The sequence below is a fragment of the Antennarius striatus genome, chromosome 12 (assembly GCF_040054535.1).
Source record: "Antennarius striatus isolate MH-2024 chromosome 12, ASM4005453v1, whole genome shotgun sequence".
Lineage (NCBI taxonomy): Eukaryota > Metazoa > Chordata > Actinopteri > Lophiiformes > Antennariidae > Antennarius > Antennarius striatus.
The window spans coordinates 19,422,870-19,442,780 of NC_090787.1; the positions used below are offsets into that span (position 1 = coordinate 19,422,870).

Consider the following 19,911-nt stretch of genomic DNA (forward strand, 5'->3'; position numbering starts at 1 on the left):
CCCCCTATAGAGTCCTGTTGTCCACGTCTAACAGCTCAACACCACACAGCAGACATCAGCTGGTGGAGACCACAAACAAGCTGATTATTACTGATTGATTATTGTTCTCACAATAAAAGAAGTTCATTCATGATCTACCTGCAGCCACAGAAAGAAACAGATGGAGAGGTGGTTTAAAACACACACACACACACACACGCACACACGCACGCACACACACACACACACACACACACACACACACACACACACACACGCACACACACACAACTTATCCATACACACAGATCACATCTGCAGTCCAGATCTCTGAAGCCCAAATTCCACATTGTTGTTGTTATTGTTGTTGTTGTTGTTGCTGTTGTGTAACACACCATTAACATTTGTTTGACAGAAGAAGCTTTTTTTCTTCATGGGGTTGAGTATAGAATAGCGATCTTTTTTGTGTATGCTCTGCTCTTTTAAGCGGGGGCGGGGTGGGGGGGTCAGGAAGCCTAACGTAAATGTGTAGGACTGTTTGGCCTTGGTGGAGCGACGCTCTGCTGAGTAACGTCAAGCTTGATTCTGTATCTACTGACAAATATGGAGAAACAAAAGTAGACCAAACCAGAACAGAGAATGGGACAGGAAGTAGACAATACAATATTTATATTTGTTTAGCTGCTTTCACCAGTGAGGATGGACTAAATCACTGAAACACATCAGTAGAACGGAAGAAAAACCTCTCAACAAGCACAACCTCACACTGTTTTAGTCCGACGAAACCCAGGGAATTTTAAACTGATGAAAGAATGTCCAAAAACAATAAAGTATCTTAAAGATAGTGATCAACTTTAGTCCAGATTCCCTGACCCTTCATATCCTAATCAATATGGACACTAATAGGTGTAATTAAGGCAGCTCATAATATTTATTGCTGCCAGGTTAAAACGGAGGAGCTGATATTTATCGGGTGATTACCGGCACTAGAGCTCAGCCCTCCTTTGTTTCCCTGTGTTGTTTGACCATTGTCATGACAACGCCACTGTCAACAAGCAGCCTGCAATCTCTCATTAGATCAGATGCTATTAGGCCACAGAGGAACCACTAAGCAAACAGTGTCCTGCCTTTAAACAGGGTTATCTAATCTAGGCAGTCGGGATGAGCTGGACTTTGGAGCTGAAGTAGAGACAGACAGGGCAGTGTCCACAAGCACTGTCTGTCCTGGGCATAAAACGTCAGTCAAGACAAGTCTCCACTGTCCTCGTGGTCCTCATGGGGGTCAGAGCTTTATGATTATGGGTCAGACTAGAGTGTGTTGAGAGTCGGGTAAAGTCTGGCACTGATCAGAGCAGCTGTCTAGAAAACGCATCAGGACTTATTTACGAGAATGTTTGATTCGACAGATGTAAGACAGGCCTGCATTCGTAGGACAACTCAGTGGAAACAACCCCTGTGCAGGTTGATAGTACAAAACACCTGAAAACACTGTCAGTAGCTGGATGTGCAGCCTCATACAGACGGTTGGACACCAGCAATCAGCTGGAGTGTCTGTTGTGTCTGGTTCCATGTGGACACAGCCAGCCGTCGTCCTCTGGTGGTCAGGGACTAGGACTGAGGCTAACAAAGTTCGTGGTGTTTCCCTTTCCTCTCTCCCTACACAATCCCTGCTCTTTCAAGAAAAGACAGCCCCAAAGATCCCATGCTACTTGTGTTTTAGTTTGTTGGTCTGTTGAAAAAAATAAGGTCAGGTACACATTTTTGCAGTTTAATATATTTTTTGCCTTTTTGTTGCTGTTCCTCTGATGCTTTTCTATCCCCAAAATATATTTTATTATTAAGCATACAAACATTTGCTTGAAGCTGTTTGAGGCTTAAGGTATTTGAGGCTCTGTTTAGTAAGAGGGTGAATTTCACTCATTCACACTGCATTCAGTAGTAATGTAGATTGCATCACTGTTCAGGTCTTAATCTAAAGTTTTCTTTTTGTTTTTACATTTTAACATGTTTTTTAACATTACAGACAGAGTGTGTCATTGAATATCTGTGGGGATAATGCGTGGACCACGATGAAACAGCTTGTTTAGGGGGTTGGGCTCAGCTTGTGTCCATTATGGTTTAAACAGTATTGACAGGAGATGCTGTGGAAGGGGCATGAGTTGGATTGTGGGTGTGGACTGTTGGGCCACAGTGGACCGATGTTGGAGTCCCCAGGGGGGGAAGTTGCTGCTTGTCTGGGCCTCAATGGAGCTGGCTGTCGGCTGTCCGGCAGTAACAGTTGGCTGGTCCTCATTCAGCCGTCAGGTGTCTGAGGTCAATGAGAGGAACCTGCTGCTGGGTCGGCGTCGGTGCTGTAGTTTATCTGTTTGTTTGTCTGTCTGTTTGTTTGTTTACTTCAGCCCTTTCATCACCAGAGCTGTTTTACTAACAGAAACAGAGAGAATTATTGCTCTCGGTGGTAACCTCCAAAACGTGTGTGTGTGTGTGTGTGTGTGTGTGTGTGTGTGTGTGTGTGTGTGTGTGTGTGTGTGTGTGTGTGTGTGTGTGTGTGTGAAGGTGTGTGAATAAATAAAGAGCAGCTGAGTTGTATTGTGAGGTCCTTCAAGTGTTCTGGTATTTATTCCTTATAGAGCGTGTGAGTGCAGTCCACTAATACTGTTCACCAGTAAATGTTATGGATGTCAGCAGATCTAAAGTGTGATGACAGAAAACACAGAGCAGTAAATGTACACGTTTAAATGACCAAAGCTAATTCATTCCTTCAAGCCCCAGGATTCATTACAGTTAGATGTTCCAACGACGACCCTTCGCACTGAATTTGACATCCAAATAAATCCATTAAAGCAACACAACAAGGGATTTTTATGGTACCGTGTTTTCACTTTATGTTTAATTTTATAGCAGCTGTTTGACTCTTTGGCATTTTTTAAAATTAAGAATGTTTTGTCATCTGTCATGAATGAGTAGTGAAAATGTTGTTGATGTTCGTCTTGTATTGGAGGCTTTCTCAAAAGGATCCACACACAGTTTGTTGGTTCTATTCCCATTGCTCAAGCCTCGTTCCTTCAGCCATCTTTGACTCTTTCCGACTCTTCCTCTTCATGGTCATGCTTTTGTCCAGGCTCAGGATGCAGAGCTATGTAAGCGGGCGCGGCCTCGCCGCCTGCCCAGCGTCAGGCTAAGTGCCTCTGACAGCCAACCACGCAGTTAATAACTGTGATCCGCCACCACGGGGCCGGGCAACCCGGCACCGATGGGAGGCTCCAGCAGAGGGCTCTGCTCGGAACACAAAGACGGCTTTCACCTCACCACTGTCTCCTCCGCTCGCGTCCCTCCTGACTCCTTACACACACTCACTAACACACATTTACATCATCGTGCAAGACTCTGCGTACACTTTTTCTCATGTGGACCCACTCATGTGGCACTGGAGCTGCTGGGAAGCCTTTCTTCCAAATGTCCAAGCTACAACACCATGCAAAAAAAAAGTACTTTTGGATGCAACAGTGAAGAGGTCCTTTTCTGGAGGATTAATGGAGGGCATTTATATCAACAGACTGCTGCAACGTCCATCCAGTACATGTTAGCCCTGTGCTACGGATGGAATGGTGTCTACATATTGTCAACCAGATACGTGATTGACAGCAATTCACTCGAAGCGTCTCGGACAGCCCTTTTCTTCTACAAACAACAACAGTATGGGACATCAGGTGACAAAACAGGGATAGAAATAAATAAATGTTGGCCAGCAATATAGAGAGAGTGACATTCATAATGACAGCTGACTATGTTTAGCCTTCAGAGAGGAACAGGGATAAACAGCAGCTCGTCCCAGCTAACAGGAGGGCTTTAAGTCGCAGAATTCAAAAACCCCCAAAGCCACTTTTTCCTGCCCACAGTGGCCATAATGAGAGCCCCACCATTCAATTGTTGAATAGTTGAGGCTTTTCCCTTTGAGGTGACTGGCTTTAATATAGCAACACAGAATACACAGTGCAGCGATGGACGTCCCCAACAGTGTTCAAAGCTGTGGCGGGATAAGGATACGGCTGACATGCATTATTCCGTACAAAAACTGCCCATTGTTTGCTTTATACTCAAATCCCACAAATTGTAGGCTTTGTCCGTCAGCATGTCTTATTTCGGGCCGAGGCCTGTTTAACCCTCCTGGCCCCCTCTCTCTATCTCCGCTGTCCTGCCTTCACACAATCAATAATTACACACAATGAAAAGACAGATGACATGTCTGTTGTTTGTGGAATTCTTCCTGACTTGAAGGGACCAATTTTTAACAACAGATATAAATTTATATATGCATGTTTACTCTGAACAGACATTCAGTTACTTAACATTAGAGCTTTATTTTTACTACACACTTCAGATTGTCAGGTTAAAGTTTGGATTTCCAGCTGATCTATTTTTGCTCTTGAAATATTGTAGTAAATATCAAAAAGCTTTTTTTTGGTCCTTTTAGAACTTTACACACACACACACACACACACACGCACACACACACACGCACACACACACACACACACACACACACACACACACACACACACACACAGATTGCTCAATTAACCCTCATTCAGCAGCTACGCTCAGAAGTCATTCCACTCAGGGTCAAGTCGATCTCCGTGTAGGCCGACTATTGCTGCTACCGCTCTACTTGTTGCTGTGTGTGTGTGTGTGTGTGTGTGTGTGTGTGTGTGTGTGTGTGTGTGTGTGTGTGTGTGTGTGTATGTGTGTGTGTGTGTGTGTGTGTGTGTGTGTGTGTGTGTGTGTGTGTGTGTGTGTGTGTGTGTGTGTGTGTGTGTGTGTGATAAGCTGCAGCGGTTAAATCCTTTCCTTACGCGGATAAATTAAGTTCATTCCCTCTTCTTCTTCTGGATGTTACAGAAGAGGAGATGCTGCCCTCATGTGCTCTTTAACTTGTAATCACAAGTGCTTTCAGGATATTCTGCATCTCCCATCAACAAGGTTTTTAGTTGGAAACCCAGCCTGGACCATTCTGTGTGGAGTGTCCATATCCAGAATTAATGAAGCATTGTCTGTCTATTTCTTTCTTTGTTTTCTGACAGCAGGCGTAGATCAAAAAGCTGAGGGTTGGATTATTCCTGTGATACATGTGGTTTCTGTATTCTCAGTATTCACAGAGAACTGACAACCCGTTGGTTTAACTGCAGGAGCCTCTGAGCTGCAGCTTCTTCATGGTAGTAGCTAAACACTGAAGCAAGCAAAGATCACCAAACCTGACTGACTAGTGAGTCGTCCTGACACCGAATGGTGGTGCATTTAGCATAGAAGCTACAGTTAAAAAGGGTCCAAATAGCATATTTTACTTCTGTGGAATGGGACTATACTGGATGAGCAGTGAGAAGTCATTTGATGTTTCTGATTTACATTTTTAAAGTAAGTCTCCTGTTGATGAGAACAGAAATCTCTAGAAATGTGTTGTAGACTGAAAACTGTCGCTAGCTTTCCATCTGCATAGTGGTGAGTAGATAATGACTGGAGTTTAATTTTTGGATGAAGCGTTCCGTTTAAAGTTGTGAATCTGGCTGGTCTTATTACCATGTAATAGCTGGAGGTGGTGTTTTTATCACAAAGCCTCTGTTCTGTCTGGAGCCTCTTCGGTCTGAGATGACAGATGTGTGGTGGCACCGGGAGGAAACTCCCTTCACCACAGCCCTGCTATCTCTGTGGGAGTTCATTACACACACAGTGGCCACACACGAACGCACACATACACACACATACACACACACACATGTAGTAGACACACACTCTCTTCAGAACATATTGCACACACATTATGCTCTATTAACACTGCTGGGCAGATGTGACGACCTACAGCATCTATCACACCACGTTCAGACGGCTGCTGCCACCTAGAGGTCACTGAGAGGTCATGGGGTGTAAGGGATCTTCCTACACACACACACACACACACACACACAAACACACACACACATCTGCACATATCATCATTATCATCATCATCACCATCATCATCATCATCATTATCATCATGGTGTGAATATCCTGTTCTTCATCCATCAACATTTCTCTATGACCTGGTCAACTATGTTCACTGAAGTCACAAACTTTGTGATTTTGTTTGTGACTCTGAGGAAAACGAGTCCTTTGTGAAAACAAATCCACATAATTATAATATCACTTTGCATTTCCTCTCCGAGGGGGTGTTATAGCATCTTTCAGCTCATTGTTTTGGTTTTATGGCATTCACCATTTACCAACCAGCTGTAGCAGGCACAAAAAAAATGAAGAAACTGAATACCAGACCACATACCCAGTCAGCATCCAACAGCACACACTTTCCCGTAAGTCCTCGGTGAAGACCTCAACAAAGCTGAACACAGTCAAGAAGAATCAGACTTTGTTCTGTACGCTCTCTTTCTATGGGGTGTACACAGGACTCTAGATCTGCCTGATCTCAGCTGCATTGTAGTGCTGTCCATTCATTACTGCCCCCTTTAAATATACACTGAAATCTCCCAAACAGACTATTGTAGAACCTGGATCCGACTGTATTTAGTGATGGGAACCATGAGTTGTCTATTGCTGAGTATTTAGACTTTAATTGCTATATTTGTGTTTTTCATGTTATTAGTTCAAAGAAGGCGCAGTGTCACAGCTCTGAAGGAAGTGATCTGTACCCAGATCCCCTTCATGGTTTAATCCACTCTTCTCTGTGGTTCAGGATTCGACCACACAGCAGACAGCTTTCAGACAGCGCAGACCTACTGCATGTCACCCAAATGCTGCTGGGGCATGGAAGCTTTTAACATCTAAACGGGTACGGTAAACCCTCGTTACTCGCGGTTAATACGTTCCAGGGCCTCCCGCAAAAAACTAAATATAACGACAAACTATTATTTACAGTAATTTAAACGTTAATGAACCCTCCCCATAGTGATATTAAAGGGACAGTAAAGTTAATTTTAAGTGACATATATGTTATTCATCATTATGAAAAATAGAAGAAAAAATCAATTTTATGTGTGTAGCAGAACAGCAAAAAGACACGAAGACAAGGACCTGTTGCTCTTTAGTATACCTTCTGGGAAGGTATTGCGCTAAAAATGCTAACGCGCTAGCCCGTCAATGGAATTGTCCATGTTATGTTAGCATTGAACCCCTTGATACTTCTCAATCTTTTTGTGTTCCTACTTACTGGTGTTGGACTTGGGGTGAAACCCTCCATGCATGGTGAGGAGCTTTCTAGTCTTGATTATCTGTGGCTTCTATCTCCTCCTTTGACCAGCTTATGATCCCAGCGGGGTATCTGATGACTGGCAGTGCATACATATTGATGGCTCGGACCTTGTTCTTGCCATTCAGCTGACTTCTCAGGACTTGCCTTACTCTCTGGAGGTATTTGGCTGTGGATGACTTCCTTGCAGCCTCCTCATGATTACCATTAGCCTGTGGGATTCCATGGTATTTGTAGCTGTCCCGGATGTCTCATATCCTGCCACCTGGTAGGTCAACCCCTTCAGTTCTGATCATTTTGCCTCTTCTTGATACCATTCCGCCACATTTGTCTTATCCGAATGACATCCCCCTGAGGGGGCTGATTGTTGTCCCGCTTCAGTATCCATAGCCACTCTTTGTGATGATGTGACTGAGGGGGTTCAGGCCTTTGCAGAACAGTTATGGTGATGGTGCATCCCCTTGGTATATACCCCACTTGATGTTAACCTGGGCAACTGGCTTGGAGTTGGCCTCTAGGTTTGTTTTCCACATTTCCATTGAGTTCTTGATAAAGGCTGTTAGTGTCCTGTTGATCTGATACAGTTCCAGACATTCCAGTATCCATGTGTGTGGCATTGAATCTTAGGCTTTCTGGTAATCTATCCAGGTGGTGCACAGGTTGGTCTGCCTGCTCTTGCAGTCTATGCGGACTGTTCTGTCCACCAGTAGCTGGTGATTGGCTCCCCTGGTGTGAGGACCAACTCATTTCTGTGTCCCACTCATATATTGAACCATATGCCTACTCATCCTAGCTGCCAGGTTATTGGCCGGGAGTTGGATGGGGTGGATTCCTTCTGTAGGTCTTTCATGAGTCCCATCCCTTAGCAGGTGGTTCATCTGTGCTGCTAGGCGCTCATAGAGTGCTGTCAGCTTCTTTAGCCAGTATGTATGGATTATATCGGGGCCAGGTGTTGACCAACTCTTCATCTTTGACACTCCTGGATGGCTGCCATTGAGATGGTTACACAACCTCAGACCACGTGTGACCACACCAGCGAAGGACCTGCTCATCCAGCAAGTTCACCTACAATAATAATCTGAGATCAGCCACTTGGACACTGCTGAAACAATCAGTTTGCATAACCATAGAATGTCTACACAAACTGTAAGAAACTGTCTCAGGGAAGCTAATCTGCATGCTCGTCAACCTTATCGGGGTCTCAACTGGACCCCTTTTCATCATCGTAACCGACTTGAGTGGACAAATGCTCACATTCGATGGCGTCTGGCACTTTGAAGGGCTGCTCTTTTCATGGATGAATCCCAGTTTACACTGTTCAGGGCAGATGGCAGACAGTGTGTGTGGCATCATGTGGGGGAGCGGTTTTCTGATGTCAGTGTTGTGGATCGAGTGGCCGATGCTGGCAATGGGTTATAGTATGGATAGCTGTATGTTATGGCTTTGATGGCATTTTGAATGCACAGAGGTACTAGATCCTGGGGCCCATTGTTGTGCCAGACATCCAAGAACATCACTTCGAGTTGCAGCAGGATAATGCTGCAGGCATCTGTACACAATTCCTGGAAGTGGCATGGCCACTCATGCTCACACTCACCTGTGGGCAATATAGAACGATCATTTCACCTCAGCTCAATGTTTCTGGAGGTGGGAGGAAGCAGGAGAACTCGGAGAGAACCCACACAGACACAGGGAGAACATGCAAACTCCACACAGAAAGGACTTGAATACGAAACCTTCTTGCTGTGAGGCGACAACGCCATCCACTGCTCCACCATGCTGTCCTTTAACCCTAGAGAACCCACACCCATTTATCCTTACAGGAAAATTATGTGGGTTATACCACAGACCAAGTGGACCATATAGAACGCATTTCTGAAGTTTTTTTGCAGAACAATAAGTTTTATTGTTAAGGGTTTTATTATTATTTAATTACTCTTTTGGAGAGATCACTTTCTGTCACATACACATGAATGTCACATGGTCATGACACCAGGATGTTGGGTATACGTCGCTTAGGGACTTAACGAATTAAAATCCGACATAAACCTTTATAACAGAGACAGTGACATTCAAAACGCGTGGCACCGGTGTCACCATGGGTCCCCTCGGGTTAAACATATGTTATATATTACAGTCAATATATTATATCTAAAAACACACACACACACACACACACAAACACACATATACATCAAAGACAAAGAAGATGACAGCTCTTTTCTCTGTAAAGAACAACTGATCTCAAACGTGCCTAACCACCAGGAAAGACAACCAGGCAAATGGTTGGGCCCCTAAAGACATTTGGGATGAGGGCCTTAACATTGTGACTCGTTTAGACACATTTTACCAGTACAACTATAACTCCCTTGCATCTTCCATGAACATGAACACTGTTATTTTCTGAGGCAGAGCTTGATGTTTGCTAGGGCGTCGTTACTGCCTCCAGAATGAGGGACGTCTTTGTTTGCTGGTCATATGACCAAGTGTGAACCTGGCAGGTCAAACTCAAAACTAAATGACTGGATCTGAAGAATGAGAGGACTCCACCCCACTCCAGAGAAAGCTTTGGTTGCCTGGCTATTGGTTATACTTTACTGCCATCTGCTGGTAGTCCAAGTGTGTGACACCTATTAGAGTCTGGATACATCTTCATTGATAGTCAGAATTACATTTTCCTTGAGCACAACCATTAACATGTCTAACAAATTTGTATTTAAGGCCAAGACAGTCAACATTTGGAGGCAGCATTTATAATAGACAATAAAAAAATAAACAAGTCTTCTTATCCATCCATCCATCCATCCATCCATCCATCCATCCATTCATCTATCCATCCATCCATCCATCCATTTTCTATACCCGCTTCTTCCGCCATTGGATACAAGATGTTGGCGTGTCATGGTCTGTGTCCATGTGCGTCAGGGTGGTCTGACATGAACCTCTATGCTAAGATGCTGCAAAATGCTTTCACAAGAATAACTTTATTTTCTAAGACAGGGGTCAGTGACAAGCAGCATGCGGCTCTTTGGATGACATTCCACTGCATTTTGTATCAAGAAGCGTTGTATGCTAAAGCAGTTCCTCTGAAATACACTGAAGTCATTAATGTTGCCGTTGACATTGTGAACAAAACAGTAACAAAAGGTTTCAATCAACCTCAGTTCTGTTTGTTGCAGGATGAGGTATAAAGAATACCTTCTGATCTCCTGCTGCGCAACAAAGTCCGGAGGATGTCCAGAGGGGAGGTCCTGATCTTAGATCCTTCTCTACTGAATATGAAAGCATTTGCAATTGTAATTCAACCAGATTTGAATATGGAAGTGGTCGACATAACCTACAGAGATACATGTGATGGTTTCCCAGTAGCAGTGATTTACAGACAACCTCTAAGATGTTCTCCAACAGAAGGTCGTGCTTGTTCACAGTTACAAATGGGGTGACACTGAAAACCAAACAACAACAGACAAACATGGATCTGAAACATGGAATTCCACAGAAGATTTTTGTAGTTTTCCAGCGTGTCATTTTCAGTGGGAAATGGGTCCTCCAGAACCTCTAACATGTGCTGTCCCTCTGATGTACTCATTCCTGATCCTATCCTTCCTGGTCACTCCCAGAGAGAACCTCAGCATCTCCATCTCTGCTACCTCCAGCTCTGTCTCCTGTCTTTTCCTCAGTGACACTGTCTCTAGACCAAACAACATCGCTGGTCTCACCACAGTTTTGTACACCTTTCCTTTCATTTTAGCTGAAACTCTTCTATCACACATCACACCTGACACTTTCCTCCAACCGTTCCATCCTGCCTGGACACGTTTCTTCACCTCTTTTCCACATTCTCCATTGCTCTGGACTGTTGATCCTAAGTACTTCAAATCCTCCACCTTCTTGATCTCTTCTCCCTGTAACCTCACTCTTCCACTTGGGTCCCTCTCATCCACACACATGTACTCTGTCTTACTGCGGCTAACCTTCATTCCTCTCCTTTCTAGGACAAACCTCCACCTCTCTAGCTTCTCCTACACCTGGTCCTTGCTCTCATTACAGATCACAATGTCATCTGCAAACATCATAGTCCATGGAGATTCCTGTCTAACCTCGTCTGTCAGCCTGTCCATCACCATAGCAACAAGAAGGGGCTCAGAGCTGATCCCTGATGCAGTCCCACCTCCACCTTGAACACCTCTGTCACACCTACACACACCTCACCACTGTCTTACAGTCCTCATACATGTCCTGCACCACTCTAACATACTTCTCTGACACTCCAGACTTTCTCATACAATACCACAGTTCCTCTCTGGGCACCCTGTCATAAGCTTTCTCCAGAACTACAAAAACACAATGCAGCTCCCTCTGGCCTTCTCTGTACTTCTCTATCGACATCCTCAAAGCAAATACTGCATCTGTAGTACTGTGTTTTGGTATGAAACCATACTGCTGCTCACAAATGTTCACTTCTGCCCTTAGTCTAGCTTCCACTACTCTCTCCCATAACTTCATTGTATGGCTCATCAGCTTTATTCCTCTGTAGTTGCCACAACTCTGCACATCTCCCTTGTTCTTAAAAATGGGCACCAGCACACTTCTCCACCATTCCTCAGGCATCTTCTCACTATCTAAGATCCTGTTGAACAACCCAGTCAGAAACTCTACTGCCACCTCTCCTAGACACTTCCAAACCTCTACAGGTATATCATCAGGACCGACTGCCTTTCCACTCTTCCTCCTCTTCAATGCCCTCCTCACTTCATCCTGACTAATCTTTTCTACTTCCTGGTCCACAACAGCCACCTCTTCTAGTCTTTGTTCTCTCTCATTTTCCACATTCATCAACTCTTCAAAGTACTCTTTCCATCTTCCCATCACACTACTGGCACCTGTCAATAGACTTCCATCCCTATCCTTAATCACCCTAACCTGCTGCACATCCTTCCCATCTCTGTCTCTCTGTCTTGCCAACCTGTATAGATCAGTCTCTCCCTCCTTACTGTCCAACCTAGCATACAAGTCATCATAAGCCCCTTGTTTGGCCTTTGCTACCTCTACCTTCACCTTACGCTGCATCTCCCTGTACTCCTGTCTACTCTCCTCAGTGTCCCACTTCTTCTTAGCTAACCTCTTTCTCTGTATACACTCCTGTTCCTCCTCATTCCACCACCAAGTCTCCACTACCAACGTCCCTACTCTCAGTCCTATACTCTTGGCGCTCCTCTTCTCCTTCTTCGTGCGAACGCACTTTCCTCCTCTCCTTCGACCAACAGTAATCCAATTTCCACCAGCGCCCTGTAGGTCAACAGCGCCGATGGCGGTCGTTGTTAACCCAGGCCTCGACCGATCCGGTATGGAAGTCATAGGTTTGATTCGCATCTTCCTGACGCAACCCTTTGTATTTATCCGGGCTTGGGACCAAAAGTGTTTTAAACAGTCTATAAGAGTGTGGGAAAAGGTAATACAGATAGAAGGTGGTTTAATATCAGCATGACAGTAAGTTGCATTTGCCAGTAAATTACCAGCCTGACGTTAAAAACTGGTTAAAATAATTTAGTGCAGCAGAGAGCAGTAGATGCAGAAGAGCAGAGATGCGGAAGACAGGGTTAGATGGAGGCAACTGATTCGCTGTGGCGACCCCTGAAGGGAAAAGGAGAAAGGAAAAGAAGTAGAAGTGAAGCAGAGAGCAGCTGAGCCTCACCTCAGACTGGACTATATATCAATCAGAACAAGATTTAATAAAAGAAGACAAACTTTGGAGCTTAAATATCTGCTTCAAACTTCAGATCAGGAAATAATCTGAATGGTACTCTTAATGAATTTTAACCAATTTTTAATGTCAGGCTGCTAATTTAATGGCACATATGCTGCTCTGTCTGGCTTGTAGAACTGACTGTAGTCAGTTCTACAAATTCCCAAATTTACATCCTACACACCCAATCAAAAGATATGTAAAATTAGTATCATTTATAAATATTGTAGGAAATATGAGCACCATTCCTGGCTTCTGAAGGTGTGGGTATCAGACAGCCTGCCCTCAAATCTGTCATTTTTCTTGTGTCTAGTGTGTGTGTGTCTAGTTCCGCACATTTCCTCTGGAATGTGCGGAAGTCATGAATGTTGTCGCCGGGGTTTGTGAACAAAATAATGGCAAAAGGTTGAAATCATCCACAGTTTCGCTGGACATTAGAAGTAGATAGAACACATTCTGACCTCCTGCTACACGAGTCTGACAGCTGTCCAGAGGGGAGGTGCTGAAACGTGTCAGAAGCCCGAGGGGCTGGAGAAACGACACCTCAGACAGAATACCTCTACACACTGTCCAGCCCTGTGTGTGCCAGAGGATGTTTGAGCATTTGTGGGCATGTTGACACTATTCTATAGAGAGGTACACCGTATCACTTCCTCTTTGAGTTGCGACAATGTGATTACCGGTAATTCAGAGCATTTGCAATGTGCAATCATTGCAATGTACACATATTTTAGGAAATGATTGTCATTTTAGAAAAGACAAAAATCCCAATCATCCTTCCCTGTTAATCTTCTGACCATCGATCCATCTGTACTGAATATGATTGCATTTACAAGTGAATATCAACCAGCTATGGAACTGAGAGACATATGTGGGCATCCCAGTTCCAGCGATTGACATCTTGAAGATGTTCCCCACCAGAAGGTCACAGCATCACTAATGGAGTGATTGAAAACCACACGACACCAGACAAACCTGGATTGGAAACATTGGAGTTCCATCCCCAACACATACACCAACGTGAAAACATTTATCTTCATTTATATGTCAAAAGGGTTTGTTGGCTTCCAGTGTGTTGTTTTCAGTGGAAAAGGTCCAAACGGATCTTTGAGTGTTGAGGCTGAGGTCCATTTCTCTGCTGTTGTCACACACTGAATGCAATGATGAGCAGAAACGTAAAACACAACAGAAAAGCTTTGTTCATCCGCATTTACAAAGATTACTGAATCAGATGAGAACACAAAGGCAAATATATAACTTGATGGCTGGGACCATTCATTCAGGGAACCAATGAAAAGAGCAGAACGTCCTCTGGTGCTGCACAGATGCTGGTAGGAATTCTGTTCTTCAGTAGTCAGGAAAGTACAGCTGTCACCTCAGAAGACTTTGATCTACAAATATGATTTAAGCTAAGAAGGTTTCATTACATTAATGTAGGGTCCAAAAAAACAACAATGAACACATGAAATTGTTTGTATTTATATACGTCAGATAAAAAGTCTGACATCTGCCAAAATGTGGAACATTAAAAACCTAATGAAATCAAGCCATCCTGAGAATAATGTGAAAATAAATACATCCAGTCCAGAATGACAAAGTGCCTCCGCTAAACTCAGTATCCTTGTAGGCCGTTGTAAACCTTCTGTACGGAGCTCTGCTTCAAAATGCTCTGTATACCTGCAACCACAGAGAAACAGAAAAAGACTTACAATTCAACAAGACAGGCTCTCAGCAGAAACAACATACAGCTAAACCTTGGCTTACGTAGCTAATCGGTTCCAGGAAACGACGCAAATGAACTTGTCTCCAGGCTGAACTGAAGACAACCATTCCCTCCCGCATTCGCGCATCAACGCTCACGACTTCACCTCATCGCGGATTTTTGGTGGGCAGTCATGTGGGCATTCTATTGGCCGACGGCATCCGGAAGTGCGCTAAGTTCCGTGAGTCTCAGACTTCCGTGAGACACAAAAGTGCTTTAGACAGTATATCAGAGTGTGGGAAAAGATAATACAGATAGAAGGTGGTTGAAAATATCAGCATGGGGGGGGTTTCATAAACATTTAAATTACCGAAAATAATAAGATAGTTTGTCGCCCTACTGCGGAATTTGTTAATCGTGTGTGGTTACTGGAACGCATTAACTGCAATTTTAATATGACAATTAAATTAAATTTTTTAATATAGAACAGATAAAACTTTTCAGCCTCATCTCCAGCTGCTTCTACCTCATTGTGGGCCACAGAGGTTGCTACAGGCTAATAATATGATATTATATGTTTTATTCGGATTTATTGTACAATAACAGGATATGTGCTTTTAACGGTTTACATGATCTTATGATTCCAGTATTTGTAGCAGACAGAGGTAAAGTGAAAAAAAATGACATCAACTTCTTTTTATGTATTTTTTTAGACAACCAACATATACAAGAACGCCTTAACTCCAAACCCCGTGAGCCGAGGTGTAGCTGTAATCACTTACACCATATAAAATCCATTTAGTATAAATGAATTTTTCCCAACTGGATCAAAAGTCTCACCTTCTTTCTGCTGTTCATCCAACTGTGTCTGTGGGAACTCGACATCAAAGGTGATGATGAGGGAACCGCGGATGTTGATGTTATCAAAGTTTGGAAGGCCTTCTCCTTTTTTCCACATCCGAGCGCCGGGCTTGGTGACCTTATCTCTCAATATATGGACCTGTCAGAAAAAGACAGACACAAGCATTCAATTACAAAGCATATTTATTTTATTTACTGTATATAAAGCACTTCACATACAGTAAAAAAAGCAATAAATGCTCTGCTGTTTGTATCGACATTGACTCAGTACTGGCTTTCGTGCCATGCAGGTTGCCAGTTCACTCAGAGCTGTAATCCTTCACACCAGGTCCTGGTTTAGGACCTGGTGCATTCCAGGAGGGCTTCACCTATGAACTTTCACGCTAGTCATGTCCAACATGTCCAAGTAGCCAATCACATACTTAGTTAAGGAGACACCACATATGGAGTCAGATGGGTAGTTGTTAGACAGCAAATATTATTCTGTTTGCCATGAGCTATAAAAGCAGCTTGTTCTATTGTTCAGGTTCCTGCTCCGCGATCGCTGGTCTAGACTAAGTGCGGCCACTCTACAATAAACCAACCGTTAGAATTCTTAGTTCTACTGGTGATTTTTAGCACGTAAAAATTTTATTAGACGAGAGGGAGATTCTTATAATTGATAAAAATATGGGTTTTTTCTTCATAATTCAGGGGGTTTGGGACTTTTTTACAAGGCTGGAACGGATTAAAATGACTTAAGTTATTTTAAATGGGGAAATGTTTGACTTATGAGTTCAAACTTGTATCTCAAGGTAACGTACTGTACTATACTGGGGATATAATTCTAATCTGATTTGCATTCTATTCAATCTGACGTGGGATATCTCTGTAATGAAGGATCTACAGCACCTTGTGTCCGTCCAGATGTACGATGTCCATCTCAAATCCGACAAGGGCCTCCACCAGGGAGATCGTGACGTTGGTGTAAAGGTCATCTCCTCGGCGTTCGAACAAAGGATGTCTAAAAAGAAAAGCAGCCACATGTCACATCGTAGCAAGTCACAAGTCTGATTATACTTTCTTTTCCAGGAGCACAAACAATCTTGATTCGTACTTTAGCACTTTGATGCGGAACCGTAAGTCTCCTGGCTCTCCATCGATGTGGGGTTCTCCTGTGGTCACATGCAGTGTTAAAAACAGGGGATACGTATGGACACAAAGCAACATTACAGAAGGTAGACTCACCTTCACCAATGAAAGGGTACTCCATCTCATCTCTCACTCCCTGTTCGATTTCAACCTCCAAGGTTCTCTCTTCGTTTACCAGCCTGTGGATAAAAAGACAGGAAACACAAACTCAGGTCCACCTCTTCATGGTAACCAACTGAATCCTCCATCTTACTTCCCATTTGTTCAGGTGTTAGTCAGTTGTGACACGGTCGGGCCAGCTGTGTATAAAGTAGCTTTTATAGCAATGACACCAGTCACAACTGAACACACTGTCAACCACAAGCAGACAAGAAGAAGAGCAGGACAGGCGTCATATCAGAGAACGTCTCCCTCTCTCCATCTCAGGGGAGTTTTCCTGATGCAGGCTGGACGACACGTCACACTGAAGCCCCGTGTTCTCAGGATGACTTACTTTACGTTGGGGCAGTCATCGCACACCGTTTCCTGTGTCATCTGGAAGCGACCCGGTCCGAGCTGCGTCGTCCTCATCTCCTGTCTGCAGTTACACTTCCTCTTGCCAGGAGCTTCTTTGGCTACTGGTTTGTTTCGTACAACCTGTCGCACATAAGGAGCGATGACGTCAGCACAACACTTTGTTCAACAGATCAAATGACAAAGTACTTATAAAGTAAAATGACTGACAACTGAAAAGTACTCAGAGAGAAATGTTTCTTTCTTTACCTCAACAAAATTCCCAGAGTACACCTCTTCAAGCGTGACCTCCAGATCTAGGATGATGTCATTTCCTCTGGGGATGTTCTGGTCCTGTTGCTGTCGGTTGCCTCCGAACATAAATCCAAAGTCACCAAAGAAGCTACAAAGAGAGGACATTGTGAGAGGAGGCCAGCATAGCAATTTTTCGAAAACACGACGGGAATCAATGCCTCGACTGTAGATCCATCTGAATTATTACAAATGTTCTTGAAGTGACTTTAATCTTGAAAAACACATTCCCTGTCTTGAGTTGTGATCTCTAGCGGATTCTTGGTTTAATAATTACAGGTTTGAGATGAATGCTTTCGGATTTCTTGGTCAACCAGTCAGTTATCTTAGCAGAACCCTGGTTGTCTTGATCAAATCCAGTCATCAACCTGGGTCATGTGCTTTCACTATTTTGTTAGTTGCTCATTCCCATTTTTTTGAACAATAATATTTTTTCAAGTCTAAATGACACTCTTAAATGCCAAAAATATCTAATTTGTTATGCAATTTATCAAATCATTATTTTCCAAAACTTTCTCAAACAGACTTCAAATTATAGCTGGAGAAAATCCTGCTTGTGAAAATGTATTCAATTAAATACAACTTCAGTGAACTTGTCTGATGGTGTCATTCATGGTGAAGTCAATGGACAAGGAAAGGAAATGGACATTACTGTTATCACTGTAAAATGATCAAGAAGGATGAGAGGGAGATAAAAGCCCACATCCTGTGAGAATACATGATGCTGATAGCACCATCAGGATGAGTGAGGACCCCTTCCTCTGAGTCTGCTTCACTTACCGAAGCAGAAGTGGATCTGGGGGAAGAGCTACTTACACTGTCTTATTACTGAGCTCAGTACTTATCAACATCATTGATAGCCAAGCTGTCCTGTTTTCAAACACTTTACCGTCAGGATTTAAAACTCTCAGTAACATAACAAATGAAGGGTGACCTGACAGCCATTTGTACCACTTAACTGTACACATGGATGAACCTTAGACATGGCAGACGGTGAAGAACAAAACAAACTAGAAATCTGGAATGTTTCAACGTTCTAACACTTTTTAACACTCTTGACATCCAACTTAATAAATTCAGCTTTTCATTGTTTTATTCTGAGTTTTTTAGCAAATCAAATGAGTTCACGAGTCACACCTTGAGAAGATGTCGTTGTGTGAGCCGTGGTGACCCTCTTTGAGTCCATCTTCTCCATAAGTGTCATATTGTTTTCTTTTCTCCTCATCTGAAAGCACCTACAATTAAACAGAATAACCATATGTAATTCAATTTCACACAGTTTCAGCACATCAATCCAATAGATCCTTTTACCCTAACCCTAGAAATAAAGATCTTTAATAAATAGAAACAATAGAATGTGAAAAATTATTTGCATAATGTTAGGTTTTTTGTGACAATGACTTTAAACTCCGTAAGGCCTAATTACTTTTGAAGAAAAGTTTGAACATTATTCAGTGAACAGCTCGGAATTCTTCTCTTAATCCATTCTCACTGGTCCACGTCTGGTCTTCAATGACTCTAGCTGGTTCCATAACAACCAATCAGATGCAGCCACACGGTACACTCAACCAATCACAGCGGCTGTAGCTTTTCAATGACTAAAAAACAAATCCAGAAACCTCGTTTCTGTTTTAAGGCACTTCTGCACACAGTGACACATCTCCGTTGGGTCTCCTGAGTTCTAACCCTAATCTTAACCCTCCGCAGCAGAACATCTACCTCATAAGCTGCCCCCAAATCCGCAAATTTGTCCTGAGCTTGGGGATCGTCCGGGTTTCTGTCGGGGTGCAGCTGCAGAGCTAACTTTCTGTAGGCCTTCTTGATGTCCCTTATCGATGCGGTCTTGCTCACCCCCAGGATCTTATAGAAGTCTCTCCTACAGGGAAGAAAGACACACAGTGAGGAGGAAACACACACAGAGACTCACACTGCTAGCCAGCTAGCTAGCTAGCTCCGGTCAGTAAGGAAGCCGTCTTGGTTTCCATGCATCGGCAGCTAGCAACAAGCTAACGTTAGCTACAAGCTAACGACAACTATACACGTCCGGAAATGACAGTTGTGTTTTGCTGGCTGATTTCATGGTTCCCGAACAGCTAACAAGAGGTTCTACAGTAGGCAGCATGATGTATGGCGTCCAGCCGGTTCCAACCAATCACAGTGAGACATGTGGACCGGCCGGCGCCGGTTCTTACCCCGCGAGCACCGCCGTGATGACGTAGAGCAGCAGGCAGCAGACACCGCGGAGCTTCATCCCGTTAGCGGCCATAGAAGCCAGAGTTCTGACGGAGGTAGGACGGGTTCGGCCGGCTTTGAACGCAGGACCCGCTGCCAGTCACAGCAGCCTTGCTCCTGTCAGAGAGGCCCGCCCACTGGATGTCGGAACTTCCGCCTTCCCGGCCGAAGCTCCGCCCTCCCTTAAAGCAACACTTCCCATTTTTGGTTGGACGGTAA

General features: G+C 43.7%; 1 protein-coding gene across 1 annotated transcript; it reads right to left on the reverse strand.

Annotated features, from left to right (window-relative positions):
• Positions 1-14,009: 14,009 nt before the first annotated feature.
• Positions 14,010-19,837, reverse strand: dnajb11 (DnaJ heat shock protein family (Hsp40) member B11). Its single transcript, XM_068328574.1, has 10 exons — positions 19,653-19,837; positions 19,180-19,336; positions 18,598-18,695; positions 17,419-17,551; positions 17,150-17,292; positions 16,753-16,835; positions 16,622-16,679; positions 16,417-16,528; positions 15,505-15,664; positions 14,010-14,639 (listed from the first exon to the last, which is right to left on the reverse strand). The coding sequence occupies exons 1-10, from the start codon at positions 19,724-19,726 to the stop codon at positions 14,575-14,577; spliced, it is 1,083 nt and encodes a 360-aa protein (XP_068184675.1). The 5' UTR covers positions 19,727-19,837; the 3' UTR covers positions 14,010-14,574.
• Between the last annotated feature and the right edge of the window lie 74 nt (positions 19,838-19,911).

Coding starts and splice junctions, on each gene's coding strand:
- dnajb11 (XM_068328574.1), bottom strand. CDS start 19,726: ATGGCCGCTAACGGGATGAAGCTCCGCGGTGTCTGCTGCCTGCTGCTC. Junction 18,696..19,179: donor ATTTGGGGGCAGCTTATGAG/GTAGATGTTCTG, acceptor GTTTAATTGTAG/GTGCTTTCAGATGAGGAGAA. Junction 15,665..16,416: donor TACATCTGGACGGACACAAG/GTGCTGTAGATC, acceptor TTTTTCTGACAG/GTCCATATATTGAGAGATAA.